Source organism: Capsella rubella, unplaced genomic scaffold (genome assembly GCF_000375325.1).
Source record: "Capsella rubella cultivar Monte Gargano unplaced genomic scaffold, Caprub1_0 scaffold_8, whole genome shotgun sequence".
Lineage (NCBI taxonomy): Eukaryota > Viridiplantae > Streptophyta > Magnoliopsida > Brassicales > Brassicaceae > Capsella > Capsella rubella.
In genome coordinates this window covers 2,734,816-2,756,703 of record NW_006238916.1, presented here as the reverse complement: position 1 = coordinate 2,756,703, position 21,888 = coordinate 2,734,816, and the positions used below count along the sequence as shown (strand labels likewise).

The following is a 21,888-nucleotide window of genomic DNA, read 5'->3' as shown; positions in this document are numbered from 1 at the left end:
ATCTTAGCAAGACTACGATTTTGAAGATGTTTGTATAATCGATTACCCTTGTTCAAATCTTACTTTGGTAGAACTCGAGAGTTCGCCTTTATCTCTAAGTCTCTTTTTGAGTTTTGTTATTTTTTTTTTAACTTATCCTCTTACTCGATCACCTTGTTGGTCGTTGTATTGGTTGATTTTGCTCATTGTATGTTTGTGATATCTTTCGTTGATGGAGGCTAAACTTCTATCCTTTAAATGAATGATAAGTTTTCTCGACAAACGATGGACCTATGCGAAAGAGTGTGATTTCCATAATCATGTCCCTTAGTTTGACATGTATTCCAATAACTTCTACCACTATCAATTGCTCTAGTTCTACATACATCCAAGTTCGCTTTGTAGCTTGTCAATTAAATTTATATAATGAACACAAGAAAATGCATCGAGTTCAGCATGAGTATACTGTGTATACATCAAACCTAATCGATATGAATGAGTAAAATATTTATATGTTTTGATAGAAGCGTTTTCTTTTATCATCGAGTTCAACATGAGTTAAATATTTATATATATATATATATATGCTTTGTATGATTGATATATATTTTCTTAAGATAGAGAATAGAATTGCAAAAATTGACTAGGAGGGTTTATTTGCACAAAAATTCATTGTCTTCTTTATTTTTTATTCCAGCTATATATATTATTTTTTCTTTATCATTTTTAATAACTGTTGACATGTAAAATGCATAAGTATGCAAATTTAGACATCTAATGACTATGATTGGATTAAATTTAGTAAATAATTTTTATGTTAAATAATTAAATTAGATAAAATATAAGTAATTTTTTAATCTATGTAATTTCTTAATCTATGTACAAATGTCGGAAACATCACTTAAAATGATTCAAATAGTGTATTAAAAAGCCTTAACTTCTACAATAACATGATTTAGTGCGATGTCAGTACAATTACAAAAAGAAATATTCATATTGCCTAAATATAAGTTAGTATAGAGAATGATGAGTTATTTTACCATGTAGAAAAGCCAAGAGATCAAGATAGAGAGAAGGCACCAAAAAAACACTTTGAAAAACATATGTTAGTTATTTCAACATCCAATCTCACCGATTTCATTCGTCAAATCGCTATTTAGTATGCATACTATTAAGATATATATTTTTCACCATACATCATGCTTATTATGGACTACGGTATTTATAGCTTATTCAATAGCTTGATCACACATTTATTTTCATCGAGTTAATTAGCATAATAATATTTAAATAAGATTTTGATTGATTGTAAAACCAAAATGTATAGGTATATTTGTTTTCTCTAACAACTGCGACAAAATAAATGAGTGAAGACCTCTTTAGCAATGACAGTAACTGAGTATTCTAAAATTAGTGAAAATATTGGACAATCAGCGGAACCTGAATAAATCAAAATACAAACATTGACTTCGTAGATTACTATCAATGAAGGTATAGTTATAACCAACTTATTTTCTAGCATAACATCATAACATCTGAAATATTCAAACCAGAAAGAGTAAATTAATTCAAACAAAATTTTTATCTAAAACACAAAAATCTAATAAACTATATATAATAAAAATATATTACTATTCAAATTAAACTCGATTTTTTTTATTTAAAATATCGTCATAAATATTTTTTGGAATAAAATTAAATAATTAATAGCAATTTTGAAAAGAAAAAAAAACAATTTGAAAGCATAAACTAATAGCATTCGTGGTAAAAAAAAATTGAATTTTGACAAAATTTGATCGGTAAGAACGAAAGAAAATAACAAAACAGGAGAAAGTGAGAAAGTGGCGCGTGCGTATTCACGCTCCTCATTATTGGCCGTCCGTCCATCTTACTATTTTTCCAATGCCTTGTTGAATTTTTTTTTCTCTGTTGTTTCCTTATGAATGAATCTTTCAATCCTAATTGATTTGAAAACTTTCTCATACAAACCTCAAATTCAGACATCGTCTCGCATTTGTCTTGTCAGAACTCTTAAGGTATGTTGTCCGAAAAACTTATGCTTCCATCTTTATTTCATGAATCTAAGACATATGATGAACATGAATTGAGTCTTTTGACTCTTTGTCTGAATCAGTTACATTTTCTCAAGAATCGGTTCTTACAATGTTGGGAGATGATAAAGAAGATTCAGAAGACCTTAATTTATTTCTAAACGCCATTAATGGTGGAGATGACGAAGAAGGTCTAACGAGAATCTCAACGTCTTTCAATGATATCGACTTCTTGAACTTTGACGATGAACAAGATTCATCACATCATAACCCATTTCAAGATTTTGATTCTTCAAGTCCAATCAACGAACCACCTCCTAGGGTTTATGTTGCACCTAGGGTGATGATAAGTCATCAAGATTCGTTTTCTGAAGATTCAAGAATCGGTGTAATCGAAGATGCTAGGATCTTGCCTGCTTCTCCTCGTTTACGAGTTCCTGCTTCTCCTCGAGCTTTCGTGTATCCGAGATCTGTTGAGTCTCCTCGTTTCGGGTCTCCCGTTGGTGTTATCGATACAGCTTCGCCTTTTGACTCGGTTAAAGATGCAGTTTCTAAGTTTGGTGGTATTACAGATTGGAAAGCTCATAAGATTCAGACAATAGAGGTTTTAAATTGAGCTTTTTGTTAGTTATTTACATGATTTTGTTTTGTATGAGAGAACTTGATTTTGACAGAAATGTGTGTTTCAGAGACGGAAGATGGTTGATGAAGAGCTTGAGAAAATACAAGAAGCTTTGCCTGAGTACAAGAGAGAAGCTGAGTTAGCTGAAGAAGCGAAACGCAATGCGTTGAAGGAGTTAGAGAACACAAAAGGATTCATTGAGGAGCTAAAGCTCGAGTTAGAGAAAGCGGAAAAGGAGGAGCAACAAGCGAAACAGGACTCAGAGCTCGCGCAGATGCGTGTTGAGGAGATGGAACAAGGTGTAGCTAATGAGGCAAGTATTGCTGTCAAAGCGCAGCTCGATGTGGCTAAAGCGAGGCAGGTCTCAGCTACTTCTGAGCTAAGTTCTGTGAGAGAAGAGATTGAAATGGTTAGTAATGAATATGAAGAAATGTTGAGGGAAAAGGATTTAGGTAAGGAGAGAGCTGATATTGCTGTTATGGAAGCTAAAGAGGTTGAGAGAACGATGGATGGTTTGAGTATAGAGCTGATTGCAACCAAGGAGTTGTTGGAATCAGTACACACAGCTCATCTCGAATCTGAAGAGATGAGATTTGGTGCAGCAATGGCTCGGGACCAAGATGTTTACAATTGGGAAAAGGAACTGAAGATGGTGGAAGATGATATCGAGAGGCTTAACCAAGAGTTTCGAGCAGCAGATGATGTGAAAGCTAAGCTAGAGACTGCTTATTCTCTTCAGCATGATCTGAAGGCAGAATTAGCGGATTTCACGGAAAACTCAAGCGGTAATATGTTGATGGACAAGGAGAGTAATAATGACATTCAGGCTGCGGTTGATTCTGCGAGGAGAGAGCTCGAAGAAGTAAAATCCAACATTGAAAAAGCAGCTTCTGAGGTGAAAACATTGAAGATAATTGCTGGATCATTACAGTCCGAGCTTGAAAGAGAGAGACAGGATCTAACAGAAACTAAGCAGAGAGAAAGTGCGGGTCTGGCCCTGAGAAACGATGAAGGCACAAGAGAGGAGTTGGTGGAAACAGCGACGAAGTTGGAGCTGGCGACAAAAGAGGCCGAGGATGCAAAGTCATTTGCTACAGCTGCGAAAGATGAGCTGAGAATGGCAATGGAATTATCTGAACAAGCGAAAAGAGGAATGTCTACGATAGAGAGTCGGTTAATTGAAGCAAAAAAGGAAATGGAAGCTGCTAGAGCTTCAGAGAAGTTGGCCTTGGCTGCTATAAAAGCTCTGCAAGAGACTGAATCTTCTCAGAGATCCGAGGAGATGAATGATTCACCAAGAAGCATCATAATCTCTGTAGAGGAGTACTACGAGCTAAGCAAGCAGGCACATGAGTCAGAGGAGGAGGCAAACACAAGGCTATCCGAGATTGTCTCCCAAATAGAGGTGGCTAAAGAGGAAGAGTCAAGAGTCTTGGAGAAACTAGAGGAAGTTAATAGAGAAATGAGCGTAAGAAAAGAAGAGCTTAAAGAGGCTATGGGAAAAGCCGACAAGGCTAGAGACGGGAAGTTGGATATGGAGCAAGAGTTGAGAAAATGGAGATCAGAAAATGGGAAGAGGAGGACAGACGAAAGCCGGGAACCTGAGAAAAGCCCGACAAGGTCAAGCACCGAGGGAAGAAATACGGAGAACGGATATGGACAATCGAAGTCGTTCGCATTTGGTGAACAAGGAAGCAGCAGCAACTACGTTGAAGCAGCTACTACTATTAATAATAATGTCACCCCTGAAACAAAGAAGAAGAAGAAGAAGCTTTCTTTGTTTCCAAAAGTTTTCATGTTCTTGTCAAGAAAGAAGTCTCACAGTCACAAGTGAAAAAATGTTGCATACCTTTTGATTTTTCCTCACAATATTTGGTTTTTGTTTTCTTCTTACACCAAAAACATAACAGAGACTCCTTGAGATGAGTCTTGCAGTTACTTTTTATGTATGATTTTGTTGTATTCACTCATAGGAAATAAATGTACTGATACACAGTTACCAACAGAGTGTAGAAGATCTCTAAAGAGACAGATTCATATTATTAAAAACATAATACCAATTTTATGTTCCAAAGATAAAGAGAATACAAAGATACTTGAAAGAACTTTATTCCTGACTAGTGCCTTTACCATAGCTTTGAAAAATTCCACCTCTCTACTATAGGCCAACCCCATTTGAAGACATTAAATTGAGCTTGAGTTTAGGGTTTGCTGCAATACCACTTCTTTTTGGTGTTCACAACTTTGAAGGCTTTGGGAAGATGTCCGGTGTGAACTTCTGCGCAGCACTAAGACTACCCTTGATCTTCATCGCACCCCTGCATCACCATTTGACATTCACAGGATTCAGTGGTCATCATCTTCTTGAACCAAATCAAATTCACACAAAAACTTGTAATGGTGGATATTGTGGTTCGGACAAAAGAGTAACTGCTAAAACAAACTTGTAATGACATAATTAAACCAAAATCTTAGTCACACAAAAGCTTGTAATGGAAGCTTGAGATTGTTGTCAGTAATGGTAGATTTTGAGGTTCAGACACAGGAAAAAACTACAAACAGATACTTGTGTAATGGAGTTATGAACAGAGCTTATGAGATATAGAGGAATGAAACAAACCTAATGAAAGCAATCTGAGGATTCATCTTCCCAGTAGCCACTTTGACAAAATCATCATCTTTGAAGGAAAACGTAGCATCCACTTTCCCTCCTTCATATTTCCCTGTTTTCAAGATCAACCATAAACAAAAAAAGTCAATTACTTTTACCTTTTGTCTATAAATCAAAATTTCAGATTCTCACTATTCAATTGCCAAAGACAACAAGAAAAGCTATAACCTTTACTGTTAATCATATTTCAAGATTCACTTGTTTGAATTCCAAATTCCTAATTACTTCTCACTTTTTTCTAAAATCAAATGATCAGATTCTGTTTTCTGAATTCCCCATTCCCATAATCAACAAGAAAAAGCTAACCTTTGGTGTAAAGAGAAATCTAAACATTCTCTTTTATAACATATTTCCCTAATTTTCAAAGATCAACCATAAACGAAAAGTCGAAAAATCAATTACTTCTCAGTTATCAGTTCTGCCTAAAAGCAAATTTGAATATCCTCTTCATTTGAATTCCCAATTGCCATAACCAACAAGAAATAGCTAACCTTACTGTAAACTCATATCTCAAGATTCTCTTTTCTGAATTCCCAATTACCTCTTACTTTTGTCTAAATTCAAATTATCAAAGTCTCTTATCTGAATTCCCAATTTTACCATAATCTCAACAAAAACCTAACCTTTGGTGTAAAAATCAAATCTTTAGATTCACTTTTCCCTATTACTCATAATCAACAAAAAAAACCTAACCTTTAGTGTAAGATCATATTTTCAAGATTGTCTTTTTTGTATTCCCAATCACCATAATTCCCAATTACTTCTCACTTTCAAGTAAAACCAAATGATCAAAGTCTCTAATCTGAATTCCCAATTCTACCATAATCTCAACAAAAAAGCTAAACTTTCGTGTAAAAATCAAAGCTTTAGACTCCCAATAACTCATAATCAACAAGAAAAAGCTAACCTTTGGTGTAAAAATCAAATCTCTAAACTCACTTTTATAATTCAACAAGAAAGAGCTAACCTTTAGTGACTTCGCCTTTCTTCAGATCGACGATGTAAGTAACCTCTTCAAATCCCAATTTCTGAAAATTCCCAAATCAACACAAAAACAAAACAGAGAACAACGAAACAGGTCTCTGAAACAAAAAGGACCAACCTTTGGAGCAACGTTGATCTGATAAACAAGTCCGATCTTCTCCGTCAGCTCTTTACCAGCGTCGGAGGAGAGATGTTCCTTCATCATGTCCATGATTGCGTCGGATTTGAGTTGGGTTTTCGCCATTTTTTTTGTTGGAGAGCAGTGGAATGAAATCTGAAGAAGGTGAAAAAGTTTGGATTTTTAAGGATGGAGTTTGGGAGTGAGAGACAAAGGAGATGACGTGATCGATAAGTATGGAAAGATTGAGATTTTTTGGTTAGAGAATGGCACGCTTCCCTATTCGCTTGTTCGCACCCCTCTCTCTCTCTCACTCTATTTCATTTTATTATTTTCTATTTTGGGAGATTTAGCATATTAAATTGTTTTGATCATATATAGTAATATCTGATCAATTAATAACCGTTATAAATTAATAAATTTTGATGTTGAGTCAGAAAAAAATTTAGATATATATCGATAAAAATATTGGAGAGCAATAAAAATATATTTTTATCATATCTAAAAATTTTCTCAAAAAAAAAAAAACAATATTTTTTAAATTTTTTTTATATAATTATATTAGTTCTAATAATACCTATAACTTAATATTTATATAAAATTATCAATATATATCTATTTTATTAGTATGCTGTTGACAAAAAGAAAACAAAATCTCTATTTTACTATTATATGTAAGTAATTTAATGAAATATTACTTTGTGTTGTTATTTATTCTTAAAATTTTAGTTAATTATTTTTAGAGTTCAGTTCTAATAGTTGTCATGTATTAATTTTTTTTAGTATTTTATTTCAATACACGATAATTATTGTTTTCTTGTAATTATTTCTAAGATATATATATTTACTAAATTAGGAAAATCTCTTTTAATTAATAATTATTAATTTATCGTTAAAAAATATTTCTGTAATTTAATAGTTTTTCACGGTATGACATTATTAATTTATAGAAGTTTTACTGAAAATGGTTTTATTTTTGTTCAAAACTAAGTACATATTTTTCTGCGATCAAATAAACCATAAAATAATATTTTCAAAATGTTGTGAAAAATGTTTTTGAGAAATATTGTTAAACTTTAGTGATTCTTGGAATTTTTTTAAATAGTTATTTGGTGTGATTTGTTGGATCATTAACGTCTAAAGTGGATTCAAATGCCATCAACACAGGGGAGATGGGAGAAAGAGAAAGGGTTTGGTGTTAAAGATTTCAAGGAAGCTAGACTAAAACATGCACCAAACATTCATAAATAACATGTATTTTTAAAACTTTTTGATGGTTCTCTGCTCTCGCATACAAGTCAAAATACATATAGCTGATCACACGACTAGGTGTTTTATTGGATTATCCGCCACCACCTGAAAACGCTATATTTAACCGCGTTTGCAATCACGTTAACATTTATAAATACGCATTATACCGCATCAGACCGTTTTAAATCGTTGAATTTCAAAAATACCCAAACTATTCGATTTAACAAAAAAAAGAAAACCAAAAATATCTATACAAAACCAACAAAAGGGATGGTTTAACCACTTGATTCCAAACCGAACCAAGAACCATAGGTGATGTTTTGTATAGTTTCGGGTTTTACCCCAATCGAACCAAACTGTACCCAGATAATCCGATCTAACCAAAAAAACAGAAATTATCTATACAAAACCAAAAGACATGGTAAAACCACTTGATGTTTTGTATTAGTTTCGGGTTTTACTCCAACCAAACCAAACTGTTCGGATTTTATGTGGTACCCAAAACCAAACCGAATTCAAAGTTTTGGTTCAATTCTTAGGTTCCGGTTAATATGCCTATGCCTAAATTGTGGAACATTAAAAAATTATGGAACTTGAAATTATATACTCTATATATAAGTATATATGGAGGTAACAACCACTAAACCATCAAAAACTAATTTGAGGTCGTTCTAATGTTTTACAATACAAATGAATCCACTCACATGAGCAAATATATATTTATAGTTAGGGATATAATGATGAAAGACACTTTGTAACTAAGGATAGTAGTAAATTTGACTTATATAAGTTATGCAAGTATATACATTACAAAAATCTACTCATAAAAAAGCTTCACCATCTGACTTCTCAAGAAACAGACTTCAAATTTATGTCATGTTCCAGAAGTTTATTGAGTGGAACAACCTAAAATGCCAAACAAACAATTCAGATCAATAACTCATCCAATGTAATATGATCAAGACTAGTAGTGGAAGGAGAAGTTACCTGATCGGTACTCGTCACTGTCTTCATCTTCTTCGAGCTCCCATTTTCGCCTTTCGCTCCTTCGTTTACAAAGTTCTGATCAGATACCTCTGCTTTAAAACATCACAAGAAACAAAATTTAGAATAGAAACAACATTATTGAACAATAGAGGAACTAACCCTATTATGATAGATTAATACCTTCTCCAACACTGATTTGGTCGTGATCACGCGAATGAGAGCAAATCTGTTTAAGACTAGATGCTGAACTAGAGCTGCATACAACCATTCCCTTCTTCCCATTACTAACCACTTGATTCTCCATCTCAGAACCCGAAACTTGCGTCTTTACTAAAGGCTTATAATGTTTGATCCATGGACTCCTAAGAAACTCATGAGAACCACCACCTTGTCTACCATTAATCCGATGCTCAGGTTGTTTCACATTAATCTTCTGCCAGAAACCATCATGAAGAACCTTGAACTAAAAATTTCAAAACATACTTCAATGATCTATTATCGAAACAAAACAAAACAAATGTCTTTAACTCATACTCATACATACCTGTTCTTGAGACGGTTTTGTACCGGATACATTCTCCTTCTTCCCTAGAGCACCAAGGGAACTATATAACTGATCTACGAACGAAGTTTCCATCGATTTAAGATATAAACTATGCTTCTCATTCGTCCACTCTGTTTCCATATACTCTTTCCCCGCAGAGTACTGCAACAAAAAAAATTACAAATTCATCACAAATTTTTCATCATCACAGTATCACAAAACTACACAATTCATGATTCTCTTAAAAAAAAAAAAAAAAAACTAATCTATCATTATCTAATCTAACAAAAATCTCATCGGAAACGTAACATCGCCGTGAAAATTCAGATCTGAAGAGAGAACACGACGGAGAAAATTCCGATTCCGGCGAAGAGAAAACACATGCAATAATGATATGATGATTTAGATATTTATGTATTGAAAGAGATGAATACCATGGAAGAAGTGGTCTCTCCCTCCACGGAAGAAGAATCGTCGTCGGAGGAATCGTGAGAGACGACGGAGCAACGACGGCTATTACTAAAGCGTACTCTGTAATCACCAACCATTGGCTTATCTTTGTGGAGAGAGAGAGAGAGAGATGAGAATGAAGAAGAAAGAAAAATATCAAAGAGAGATAACAGAAGAAATCAAAAAATCACAAAAAAGAAATCAAAAGAAACGAATACAGTTGTAGACGCTTTTACACGTGGGTAAAGGTGCCACGTCATCACCGGTCAATTTGGAAGAATGAAGCTTTTTTTTTTTTTTTTTTTTTGAGATATTTCAAACACTAAAAAATATCAAAGATATTTTTCATCATCTGCAAAATATCTTCGCACCGTCTCTCTGATTATTATTCCCTTTTAGCTTCTGACTTTTTTTATTTTTTTTGGTAGTTTAATTTTTGTCCAATGAGAAGTAGACAACTCATTTTCTAGAATTATAAATAGATTTTTTTTTATGACTATATTTTAGAGATCTCGCTTTTTGGTATTAGTGTAGTTGTATACTACGTTACATGGAAACTTTTTTCGAACTGCGTTTCCCGTTTCCAAAACGTTTCAGAAACAGAAACTCTTGGAAACTCGGAAACTATACATGGAAACACGATTCCTAAAAATTTCTATTTGGAAACTCGATGAAAACTTTCGTTTCCGTTTTTAGATTAAAATAATATAAAATATAAGATATATATTGTGATTAAAAAAAAGGTTATATTTATCTCTAATAAAAAAAGATGTAAAATAAATAAATCATGGTCCTAAAAATGATATAGAAGCTGATATAGAAGCTGTTTTATTTGATAAAAATGATAATGGTGATGTTAGTCCAAACATTTGAATTTGAGCGTTTTAGTATTATCTTTTAGAGTTTTGTTTAACTATTTAGTATTTATGTTTTCAAAAGTTCTTTTTTTTTTAATATGGATTTTATATTTGGTATTTTAGTATATATATATATATATAATTATGTATATAATTATATATATACGTTTCCAAAACGTTTCCATTCCTTAATTTTCAAAAATTCCCGTTTCCCGTTTCCGAAACGTTTCATTTCCGCATATGCGTTTCCGTTTCCATGCAACCTAGGTTGTATATATGATCACATGGAGTGAAGAGATAAACGATGATTAAGAAAATAGCATGGCTAATACATGTGTCTTTTTTTGACGGTATTTTAGATAATACAGTATTTTTTAGTCCGTTTATCTACAGTATTTAGGCATTTAAAATTATACAAATATTAACAATTGCTTAAGATTTACCCAAATACATGTAAAATTATATAAGGAGGAACGTCAAAATTACCCATTTTCAAATACCACTTTTTAAAATTTTTAAAATTTATCAAAAAATTATTTAAAAAGTTGAAATTTGTCCAAATATTTATGTAAAGTTATAAATATACACACAAATTACATTTATAAATATCAAAATTTTATATATTTCATAAATACCGTATAAATATCGTATAGATGCTTTATAAAAAGTCTTTTAAAAACAGTTTAAAAACTTTTTCTTTTTTTTCAACCACACATTAATTAAAATAATACTCCATGATTAGTAGCTTAACCAGGAGGGAAATCGTTTACAAAAAATAACTTCCGAATCAAGTGATCTGGAAGAACAAGCAAGACACTCTAATTTTGAATTACAAGAACGCGAAATCTTAGTTAAAGAAAATGAGGGAAATGACGCATGTAACATAAGGAAATCATCTAAAAGGTTGGAGAAAGCTGGCCACTCTTGATGGTCTTGCATCATTGCGATAACCTCGGCACAATCTCATTCAAAATTATGACAATCAATCATTTTTAAAAGAATACACTCCGTAGCCCATATTAGTGCTTCCAATTCTGAGTGAAGTGGTATCGGACATCATTTAAGACACTTAGCACCTAGTAGATACGTCTGCTCTTTTGAAACCTTTTAAAAACTTTGTAAAACTTGTAAAAACGATTTAAAACCTTTTAAAACATTAAAAATTGTTTGGATTGAATCTCCTAATAGTAGTTATTATCTCTAAAAGTACATTATAAAGCATATAAAACTTTATAATTTTTTATATTTAAATAGGGGTATTTTTAAAAATCGATAGATAAAAAATGTTTTTTTCAAAACGAGTATTTCTTAAAAGCTCTATTAAACAATCATTTTTCCCCCACACAATAATATAAATGATTTTTGGATAAAACAAGTTCAGAAAAATTCGATTTATTTAATATTTATTAAAAAGAATATAGTATAAATTTGTTTGTCCTCTGTAAAATAAATAAACTTTGTTGTTATTGGAAAGATACAAATAATAATTATTTTTTGAGAAAATCGATCTATTTTTACATTTGAATTTCTACCTTTGCAGTAACGACTGTTATAATAAATTTAATTTTTTATTTCATGAAATATTTTTTCGGGCATGAAATAAAAAACTAAGAATAAAATGTTTAGTTTATTTAATATTTGCCAAAAAGTACGTAAACTTTTTCCATTGCAGAAAAATACAAAGTAAAGTTGAAAAGTGGTATTCTTGATATTCCTTTGAAAACATTACAAAGTAAAGTTCTATAATTTTAATAATAGGATTTTAAATAAAAAGTGGTATTCGAAAAGTGGTATTTTTGAAATTCATTTGAAAACATTACAAAGTAAAGTTGTATAATTTTAATAATAGGATTTTAAATATTAAATATATAATATTAATAGATATAAAATTAAAATAAAATTGTTCCGTGGTTCATTGTAGGTCCTAGTTTTATATTATGCAGAATATTTTTTATTGGTTAAAACACGTTTAGATAGATATTAAATGATGTTTTTAAATTTCAATCCAAAATCTTGAGTAAAATTTATGTGGTGTGAAAGAAGAAAAATACTTTATTAATATAAAAGTGGATTTTTTCAAGCTTTGGTTTATTCATGGGCTCATATTTTATTATGTTTTATATAATATAAACAAGTCTAATATGCTTCCTATTGTGTACAATGTTTGAAGCCAAATGACAAAATCGTATTGAGAATGTGTATATATGGTTTTATCAGGGTGATTTCTAATATTTAGTTTAAGGGGGGTGTATTGAACTTCATATTTTAGAAGATTTGTGGGATTTTAATATTTTAAGATTTTGAGATATTTGAAGTGTAACTTTAGGAGATTTGGGTTATTTGTTAGAGATTTAAAAAGAATAACTTGTGATTTGGTGAGATTTTGTTATTGAATTTTAGGTGATTTTAGGATATTTTATATTTTTAACTTGTGAGGAACTTGTAGTTCAATGTCATGACTTGTATGATGTGGGGAGCGACTGTTGAAGGAGACGAGAGAACAAGCAAGTAGATTCTTTGAAGAAGACATATCAAGTGACATTCCATATTCCAGTTTTGATTCTACTTCTTGGGACAAAAAGAACTAGAGAACGCCTGGTAAAATGTATTGGTAAATGCAAAAAATTTAGCTAAAGAACTTCACTGCGTGGTAATAACTTGAGAGCCATTTTTGACCATTGGAATGATACAAAAGCTTTGAATACAGCAAGTATAGATTAAACAAAGGAGAGCGAGAGGGAAACTAAACAAATCGAAGTCACTGGCAAATACAAACATTTGAAAAGGCCATCATCAATCTTTCTTATCATTGGAATCTGAATCGCTTGCATTATAACCTGACATTAGTTAGGAAAACCCACAATTAAAACACACAACTCACAAAACTAAATTCAACAAAAGATGCAAACAAAGTCAATGCTTTATATTACCTGGAGGCTTAGCACTCACTTGCCAAGCTGTTGATCGAGTTCTTGAAGCTTTGCTAATCCAAGCACGACCCTTTAAGGATCAATATCAAAGACAGATACAATTCTAAATCAGAAACACACTTTACACCTTCAAACCAGAGCTAACCACATACATTTCAAGAGCCTTAATTCAAAACAACACCTTCTAACCACAGCATTCAATGCACATACAGAGACGCAAAAAAAAAAAACAAATCTTTGAAGAAAACAAGCTGAACCCAGAAAGATTAGAGCAAAACTGAATAAGAAAATCCATGAAAAAGAGTGAACCTTTTGTTCATCTTTGGAGATTCCATAGCCGCTGCAATACATCTGACCGACCAAGACCTGCATACCAACGTCACCGGATTTGGCTTCCTTGAGCGTATCCTGGAACCAACGTCTCACGCAATCCTCGACGACCTGAGCAAGAGGAATCCGATTAATAGGATCCGAAGCCGAAGCCGGAGCGGGATTCGAATTCGAACCCGAGTGCGATCCCGCCTTCTCCAGCTTAACAAGATTGGGGAAATCGAGGTGGGAGGTGTCTCTCGTCTTCTTGACGAAGACTTTGTTCCGTGGAGGAGGAGTGGGTCTCTGTGGGGGTCTGTTTGGATTCTCTGAAGAGAGTCTAATGGCGAATTCTGCGAATCATACAAAAAATCTCAAGACCCTAATTTCTGATATATCCAACACCGAAAACTACTCATAATTTTTCTATTGTTCTCGATATTTGATTTTCAGGGATTGGTTAAGGAGATGAAAGGCTATGTGAAGAAACTTGATCTCTTGTTCGACTGTGTTATGGAGAGAGTCAGTCAAAATAGTGGGAAAGAAGTGCGAAGAAGATTGTTTATAATACTTGCTTAGAGTTATGTGAAGTCTCTCCTCATGGGTATGGTTTTTGTTGGTGTCGGTTAACGTATATGAATTTGCCATGGCAGAGATCGTAACCAGATCAGAAGTGTTAAACAAGAACCGCCATGTCCGTGTTCACGTATGTATTTGAGATTGAGAGAGATAACGTAGAGAAAGAGAGAAAGTATAAGGAGAAGAGACAAGTTGCAGAGATAGGAGTACTTACCATCAGTCTTCTTTTTTTTTAATTGGTTTCATACGTTATTTTTCAAATCCTTCAAAGTTTCATCTATAAAGGTGTGATTTGTGAGTCATATTTTTGAACTAAAAATGTTAGAAAAGTCTCCTAGAATCACATTCATTAGTTTTTAAAAGAAAACTTGTGGTATTTTGAATAACACTATATTTGAAATGAAATTTATAAATTATTGATTGAATAACAAGAGATTGTGAATGATTTTAAATGATTTTATATAAATTTCATGTTCAATAACATAGGATTTCAGAAGATTTTTAAAAATCACTAATTAAATAACAAGGGATTTTAAGAATACTTCAAAATCTCCTAAAATGTGAAGTTCAATACACCCCCTAAGTGATTCTTTTTTTTTGGACAAGTTTAAGGGGGTGTTATTGGATGGAGGTTTTTAATTACCATAGGATAATAATGGATTTAAAAGTTCAATAGATTTCTAATGCATATAACGTGGATTTAGGAAGTGTTAGTAGTGGATTTGTGAAGATTTATTTTTCTAAAAGACGTGGATTTTTTTGTATTATTATATATTTTAGTGTTTGTAAAATTTTCTTGTTTTTAGAATCATCTATGTTTTACATAAATAATAATTAAAACTTTTTTAAAATAAATGATTATCAAGTTTTAAACAACTGTTAGGATTGTGGTGATTCTCCAAAACAATTATAATTTTCTGAGATAAAGAACAATAAAAAAAGAGACAAATTTATTTTTAATATCTATTTAAATGAAATATTCCAAAATAAAGATGAAAATGCTTGGATTTGTTTTACTCACGATCTCCCTTAAAAAATCCAACCAAATCCATTGTAACTAAAATGTACCAAAATCAAATCTATATTGAATAACGGAGGATTTTAATGCATTTCAAAATACATCAAACAAATGCTTGATTGAATAACGGGGTACTTTTAAAATACATTAAAATACTTTAAAATACAGTATCCAATAACCCCACCTAAGTGATTCTATAAACTTTATGTAGAATCACTCTAGTTAATTAGATCAAACAAAAAGTCAAGAGATATTTCTCACATTTGTTGATGAGATGATTTAACACACTAGACTATAATATTAAAATGCTTTCTTCAGATAATGGGTCAAAATTCAAAAGGTTAAAGAAAAATTACGCCAGAAAATAAAAATTATGTAAAGAAGAAAAGTAATATTTGAATCATAAAAGAAGAAAAGAGATTAAAACTCTCAGAGACAGAGTCCTCAAAATCCCTTAATATTGTACAAAATCTAATAACTAGATTGAATTACCATCTTGCTTCTCTCATATGGTGACCGTCTTGAATTGTAGTCACCGTCGCCAATACTTTACCGTAGACTTCAGTTTCATCAAGGGACCTACAAGAGTTGGATTACTCCGCATTGTCCTATCTTCCAATTGCACTGTCCTATCGCCCAATCGTCTTGGCGAACCTTGAACTCAAAGATAAGCTCGCTGGTAGTCACGTCCATTTCCACTTCGAATATGTACAGATGCTCTTTGAAAAGGCCATATAGTAACTTGTTTGTCTTTTGACATGTAACATAAACGTGAAAGCAAGTCTCATCGTCACTTTCATTAACCAGCAAAATGCAAGCTTTAAATCTCATGGATGTGGGAAGAGGCTTCTCATTCAACTTAACAGTCAAGGAATCTCCAGTAGTGGCTCGGTGAGTGAAGTATGAAGGCACTTCTCCGCCGGGTAAGACCGCATACTCACTAGTCCGTGTTCGGATGATGAGGTCTCTGGCTTCTTGATTCAATTTGAAGCACTTAGCAAAATTGAGACTAATATTTGGATTTTGAAAGGAGCAATCTAGTGTCTCCAGAGACTCACAATCTTCTGCAACTATGTTATGAGTTGCATCTGGAATCTGTGGGAGTGATACCAGCTTTTTGCATCTAATGAGTTTAAGGCTTTTCAGACGAGAGAATCTGTTGATCCATGGGGGAAGCTCTTGTATTCCTTTATCATCCACGTCCAGCTCTGTGATGACGTCAAAAGCATGAGGACATTCCTTGAGTTTTACACTGTATGTCATTCGCAAATCATTGAGACGAGACCAAGATTCGATTGATGAAGGGACTTCTTCTATAGCAGTTCCTCTGAGATTGAGAGTTCTAAGGTTTGTGGAGATGTCAGGAAAAAATTTAAACAGTAAGCAATTCGTGAGTTCCAGTATATCCAGAGATTCCAAGTTTATATCGGTAGGAAGAAACTCTAGCTTCGAGCACCCGTATAAGCTCAAAGTCTGCAGCTTCTGAAGGTTTCCTATAGAAAAGGGAAGCTCTACCAGACTTGAGCAATAGCTAAGGTCCAACATCTCTAGATTAGTAGCATTACCAACAAAGGAAGGGAGCTCCACCAGATTTAATAAACGGCTAAGACTCAATGTTCTTAGATTGATGAAATTACCAACAAAGGAAGGAAGCTCCACTAGACTTGATAAACGGCTAAGATTCAATGTTCTTAGATTGATGAAATTACCATCAAAGGAAGAAAGCTCCACCAGACTTGATAAACCGCTAAGATTCAATTCACTTAGATTGATGAAATTACCATAAAAAGAAGGAAGCTCCACCAAACTTGAGCATCCACGAAGGTTTAAAATTTGTAGATTAGTGGAAGTTCCAATGAAAGAGGGGAGACTTATCAAACTTGAGCAACCACAAAGATTCAATTTCTGAAGATTTTTAGTATACCCAATAGTCGATGGGAGCTTCACCAGGCTGGAGCAATCTCTGAGATCCAATTCCAAAAGATTGGTGGCTGTTGAGAGATCAGGAAGCTCCTTTAGGTTTTGAGACGAACTCAAATCCATCCACTTGAGATTTGGAAGCGGCTGTACAAACAATTATCTACAATTAATCAAACAAAACTGTATAAAAGAACATAAAACACTCTTACATGCTTTAATAATTAATTAAAATAAAATTATAACAAGGAAAATATATTTATTTGAAAATTAATTTAAATTTTATGAAAAAAAAAAAATTGTACTTACTTCAATTCCTTCCCACAACTTGTCAAGTTTGCTATGTCTCAACTCTATTTCAATTAGCAACCCCGAGTTGAAAATAGGTGGCAAACATGACATCGGAAAAAACGACCATTGTAATAATCGAAGATTACGAGACATATACTCTAGACCACAGGGTAGATCTATAGTATTGTTACCCCCCTGGAATTTTAAGAATTGGAGATTCGTCATTCCTTGAAAGGCTCTCTCACTTATATTAAATTTTTCATTGACGCCTTTCATGTCGAAATCGAAATTTATGCCTATGAATCTTCTACTAGCCTGAAAAAGGAACAAAAATACTAAGAGATGATTCATTGTCAAATAAACAAGATTTGTTGGGATATATGTCAAAACTTACTCCCACATCATCAGTGAGTATTTCACATATTTCTCTCGAATCAACTAAATATAGGCGTTTTCCAGGCTTACGAACTGACTGTTTACGAACTATATATCTACCTAGTTGGACTAGCAGATTATGCATAGTTATACTTCCATGCTCTATAGACATGAGAGATTTATCAGCTAAGACGTTAAGCCCTTGTCTCACATCGAAGAATAGATATGAAAGATGAGCAACCACTTTCTCAATCACTTGATGATTAAAAAAGCAAGCTATATGAAGAAACAAATATTTTTCTTCGTCATCTAAGGCATCATAACTGAACTTCAAAATGCTTTGAATATCAGCGTCAAGGCTAGTCCTTAGCCTTGGTAATTCCTTTTTCCACTCCTGCTTAGACAGTCCTCGAAAATAAGAGCCCATAACCCTTAAACCCAAAGGGAGATTACCAACAAGGTTTGTAACTTCTTGAGAAAGTTCTTTAAACCCATATTTAGGGGACTTTTGACCAAAAGCATACGTGCAAAAGATTTGAAAAGCCTCGTCATCAGGTGGAAAGTCCACCTTGTAAATATGGTTGATCCCATGTGTCCTAAAAATCTTTCGATTTTGCGTTGTGATGATAATCCGACTCCCAGGACCAAACCACCAAGTTTCTTTCGCCATGGCATCTAGTTGCATTGACTGGTCCACACCATCCAAAACAACAAGAACTTTCTTGTCTTTTAGCCTGTCTTTAACAACTCCTAAATGAGAAATCTTCATATCATTTTGGTTGGTTATTTGAGACATAAATTGTTGTTGTAAGTGCAACTTTGCACTATAGTCATCGGAACAAGGTCTTGTATAGTTTACTTCTAAAGATTCCATAAAGACATTTAGCTGAAAATTGTTGGAGAATTTGCTGTATGCAACTCTAGCAATGGTGGTTTTCCCGATCCCAGAAGGACCCCAAATCCCGATCATCCTCACTTCATCTGAATCTAGGCATAACAATGGTCCCATCTTCTTCAAATGAGCTCTCATACCAACCAACCCGTCAAAATCACTTGATAATGCTGAATTATTCAACTCGTTGGAAATATCAGTAGAGATTTGTTTGATCATAGCCGCTTCATTATCCCTAACAATAGAAGAGATCACTACATCGATTAAACAATTATGTACAAAACACACACTAGAATACTTTGAATTTAATTTCTATGCTTTAAGAAAAGCTAGCTATAAATATGTACATTTAGATATTTATTAGATAATTTAACAGATTTAAATGAAAATAGAAAAAAACAAACCAGTTGCTTGAATGGTAACCAGCGATTGTGGCTACTTTAGCCAAAGCTTGTCTCCATCTCCCAATGACCTGCTTTGTTTTACCCGCACAAGTTTTTCTAAAGATTTTTCCAAAATCTCCGGTTAGTTTTTTCACATCAGACGGATCTACTTTATAGAAAACAGCCATCACCATTTGACCCAATTCTTCCTTACACTTCATAATTTCCACCAATTCGTCAAGACACCAACTCGAAGAAGCGTAGTTTCTTGAGAGTAAGATAATTGCGATCTTGGATCCTCTAATCGCCTGAATGAGTTCAGGACCGATGGATTCTCCTCTCTTGATCTCATTATCAATGAATGTTGTGATTCCCATTCGTTGGAACTCCATCTGAATGTGACTAAGAAAGTCTCTACGGACATCTTCCCCTCGGAAACTTGGAAAGACATGGTGTGTCCAGATGCGATTCAGAGAAGATGGAGGAGATGAAGGAGACAAAGAAGATGGAGGAGATGAAGTTTCTTCGTCCTCTTCTTGATGGAGTCTGAGTATTTTAAAAATCGTGAATAAAATCGTGAAGAAGCCAATTGTTGCTGCAACAATAGTGGTAAGGAAAAAAGAAGAAGAATCCATTAGCAAGTATGAATGGAGAGATGAATAATATCACAGAACGTTAAAGAGAGTTTTTGTGGAGAACAGGAGAAGGATCAGAAGTTGCAAAGAGACTATGTCTACATTACAAAAGAACGTTGAGACATTGACATAGCATATGTTATTTATTTTTAATTTTGATAAGTTTCTCCACTGACATTGATCATATTTACTTTTAATGATCATTGACTAGGCTAGCAACTAGCAAGAGAGGAAGCTTCGTTCAAATATTTTTTTAGTAACAAAAAGTTTAAAGTATATGAGACCAAAGAACAAGTCGTGTGGGTTCTCTAGTGGTTGTGCTACTTCCATGCATGACACAAATATGAGAAAAGTATACAAAAGCATCGTCAAGTAACTTCTCTAACATTTACATTTGAATCAATGAAGCAAAGAGAGGAAGCTTCGTTATGTAGTGGTTGTGCTATTTCTCATGACACAAATTAAATATGAGAAAAGTATACACAAGTAACTTCTTTAACATTTACATTAGATGGGCAACGGCAAATTCATGAAAGTAGCTGGAAAAAAAAAAAAAAAAAAAAAAAAAAAAAAAAAGAGGAGAAATCAGCTCTTTTTTTAGTTCTATAATTCTAATTTTTATTTATTTGTGATCATCATATTTTGGATGAGTTATTCCATATTTTTAAATATTGTCGATTTATAAAAAAAAAAGAGTATAGTAGATTTATATTTAAGTTAATCTTAATTCAGTATATTAATGATTAAGATGAAATATAGCATAGTAATTTACTAAGTTGTATAAATATCATCTTTGCATAATGACCTCTATTCAAAATTATTCTATACAATGCATGTGGTTTACAACAATATTACATTATTTATAAGTTTTTAATTATAATTGTAATCATTTATCACTTCCTTAAATTTAATTTATTCAAACAGCGTCTCCTCGTCATCATTGATTTCCGTTAATCCAAACACAAGTTTGGTGATAGAATGGTCCCTCCACAAAGCAAAAGAGATGTTTTATGTCTAAACACATAAGAAATAACCAAAGAGATCATAGCTCTGTTTTTGTCCAATTTCAAGATTCCCTAAGTTTTCTAATCGATGATGTTTAAGACTAAGTGGAGATGCAATCCCATTAATTTAGGATAAGCAAAGATAACATGATCAATATATTGTGAAGTCTCCAGGGTAAGAACTAAGAAGAGAAACTATAATCAATATTTAAGTTAGTGCATAACATTTGCCGAATGTGAACTGAATGTGAAGTTACCTCAGTGTCAATATTATAAAATTTTAGTTTTTGTTACAAGAAACGATGTTATATTTATTATCTCCAAGTCGTTGCATAGAGCTGTGGTATATATATGAATTCTCCCTTATCGCATAGTTTGCTCAGTTACAATTAAACAAAAGTTAAGCTATGTACACATTGTTTATTGTAATAATCTCTACATTATAAGAAATACTGGCAGCGCAATATATGGTTACAGTTTTTGTTATTGAATTACCTTTTTCTATAAAATCTAGCTTCCCAAGTGAGTTAGGTCAGGAAAATTAATATTTTCTTTCATACTTATCATTTATACTTTGAGACACTATTTTGGCTACCGCGGAAGCTCACTACTTATAATAAACTAGATGATGACCCGCACGTACGTGCGGGATTGATTTCAAAAACAAAATTTGTTATAAAATTTTCAAATATATTATGTACGTACGGGATTATGTTTCTAAACGTAACTTTTAGGAATTTTATTAACATTTATAATCTAAACCAGTATCAAGTCAATATTTGATTTTTTTTTTAAATTAGGTTAAACAAAAAAACCGATACGATTTAGTTTTATTAAAGACAATTGTACTTGTACCTTAAAAAATAGTAAAACAATTGTAGTTTGTCAATTTCGGGACATAAATCTTGTCTCGTGCGTCTTAATATGTCATGTTTTTCCATTCCATAAGCATTTTAATTATTTACCCATTTGAGATTGTATATTTTAGTCAAACATATAAGAAAATAGGTCAACGATTTAGACTTACACATAAATGTAGGG

The 21,888-nt window shown here is 32.7% G+C and overlaps 5 protein-coding genes across 12 annotated transcripts; 1 reads left to right on the top strand and 4 right to left on the bottom strand.

The window, feature by feature from the left end:
- Positions 1-1,814: 1,814 nt before the first annotated feature.
- On the top strand, positions 1,815-4,651 carry LOC17877217 (protein WEAK CHLOROPLAST MOVEMENT UNDER BLUE LIGHT-like 3). The gene is made up of 3 exons (XM_006281400.2): positions 1,815-2,015; positions 2,114-2,634; positions 2,720-4,651. Exons 2-3 carry the CDS (start codon positions 2,143-2,145, stop codon positions 4,484-4,486), a joined length of 2,259 nt encoding a protein of 752 aa, XP_006281462.1. The 5' UTR covers positions 1,815-2,015; positions 2,114-2,142; the 3' UTR covers positions 4,487-4,651.
- Positions 4,652-4,667: 16 nt separating this feature from the next.
- Positions 4,668-6,724, bottom strand: LOC17876403 (non-specific lipid-transfer protein-like 1). The gene is made up of 4 exons (XM_006281265.2): positions 6,426-6,724; positions 6,291-6,351; positions 5,273-5,375; positions 4,668-4,970 (listed from the first exon to the last, which is right to left on the bottom strand). Exons 1-4 carry the CDS (start codon positions 6,549-6,551, stop codon positions 4,889-4,891), a joined length of 372 nt encoding a protein of 123 aa, XP_006281327.1. The 5' UTR covers positions 6,552-6,724; the 3' UTR covers positions 4,668-4,888.
- Positions 6,725-8,303: 1,579 nt separating this feature from the next.
- Positions 8,304-9,847, bottom strand: LOC17875743. Of its 3 annotated transcripts, none has more exons than XM_023786149.1 (5): positions 9,642-9,847; positions 9,208-9,369; positions 8,844-9,126; positions 8,664-8,752; positions 8,304-8,582 (listed from the first exon to the last, which is right to left on the bottom strand). In XM_023786149.1, exons 1-5 carry the CDS (start codon positions 9,753-9,755, stop codon positions 8,526-8,528), a joined length of 705 nt encoding a protein of 234 aa, XP_023641917.1. In that variant the 5' UTR covers positions 9,756-9,847; the 3' UTR covers positions 8,304-8,525. The 3 variants fall into 3 exon arrangements, with proteins under 3 accessions (XP_023641917.1, XP_023641920.1, XP_006281025.1); XM_023786152.1 differs by having other exon boundaries at positions 8,664-8,755; positions 8,844-9,096; XM_006280963.2 differs by having other exon boundaries at positions 8,664-8,755; positions 9,642-9,846.
- A 3,306-nt stretch (positions 9,848-13,153) lies between these two features.
- On the bottom strand, positions 13,154-14,113 carry LOC17875136 (the record flags this gene model as incomplete). Its single annotated transcript, XM_006282255.2, has 3 exons — positions 13,154-13,351; positions 13,445-13,514; positions 13,754-14,113. Coding segments are annotated over 3 exons (474 nt in total), but the record flags the coding sequence as incomplete, so codon positions are not given.
- A 1,742-nt stretch (positions 14,114-15,855) lies between these two features.
- LOC17875520 (probable disease resistance protein RPP1) lies at positions 15,856-19,843 on the bottom strand. Of its 6 annotated transcripts, XM_023784795.1 has the most exons (6): positions 19,230-19,843; positions 18,579-19,060; positions 18,134-18,401; positions 17,953-17,992; positions 17,092-17,414; positions 15,856-17,037 (listed from the first exon to the last, which is right to left on the bottom strand). In XM_023784795.1, the coding sequence occupies exons 1-6, from the start codon at positions 19,841-19,843 to the stop codon at positions 15,930-15,932; spliced, it is 2,835 nt and encodes a 944-aa protein (XP_023640563.1). In that variant the 3' UTR covers positions 15,856-15,929. The 6 variants fall into 6 exon arrangements, with proteins under 6 accessions (XP_023640563.1, XP_023640555.1, XP_023640559.1 ...); XM_023784787.1 differs by adding an exon at positions 17,577-17,873 and having other exon boundaries at positions 15,856-17,008; positions 17,222-17,414; positions 17,953-19,060; XM_023784791.1 differs by adding an exon at positions 17,577-17,873 and having other exon boundaries at positions 15,856-16,861; positions 17,222-17,414; positions 17,953-19,060.
- Between the last annotated feature and the right edge of the window lie 2,045 nt (positions 19,844-21,888).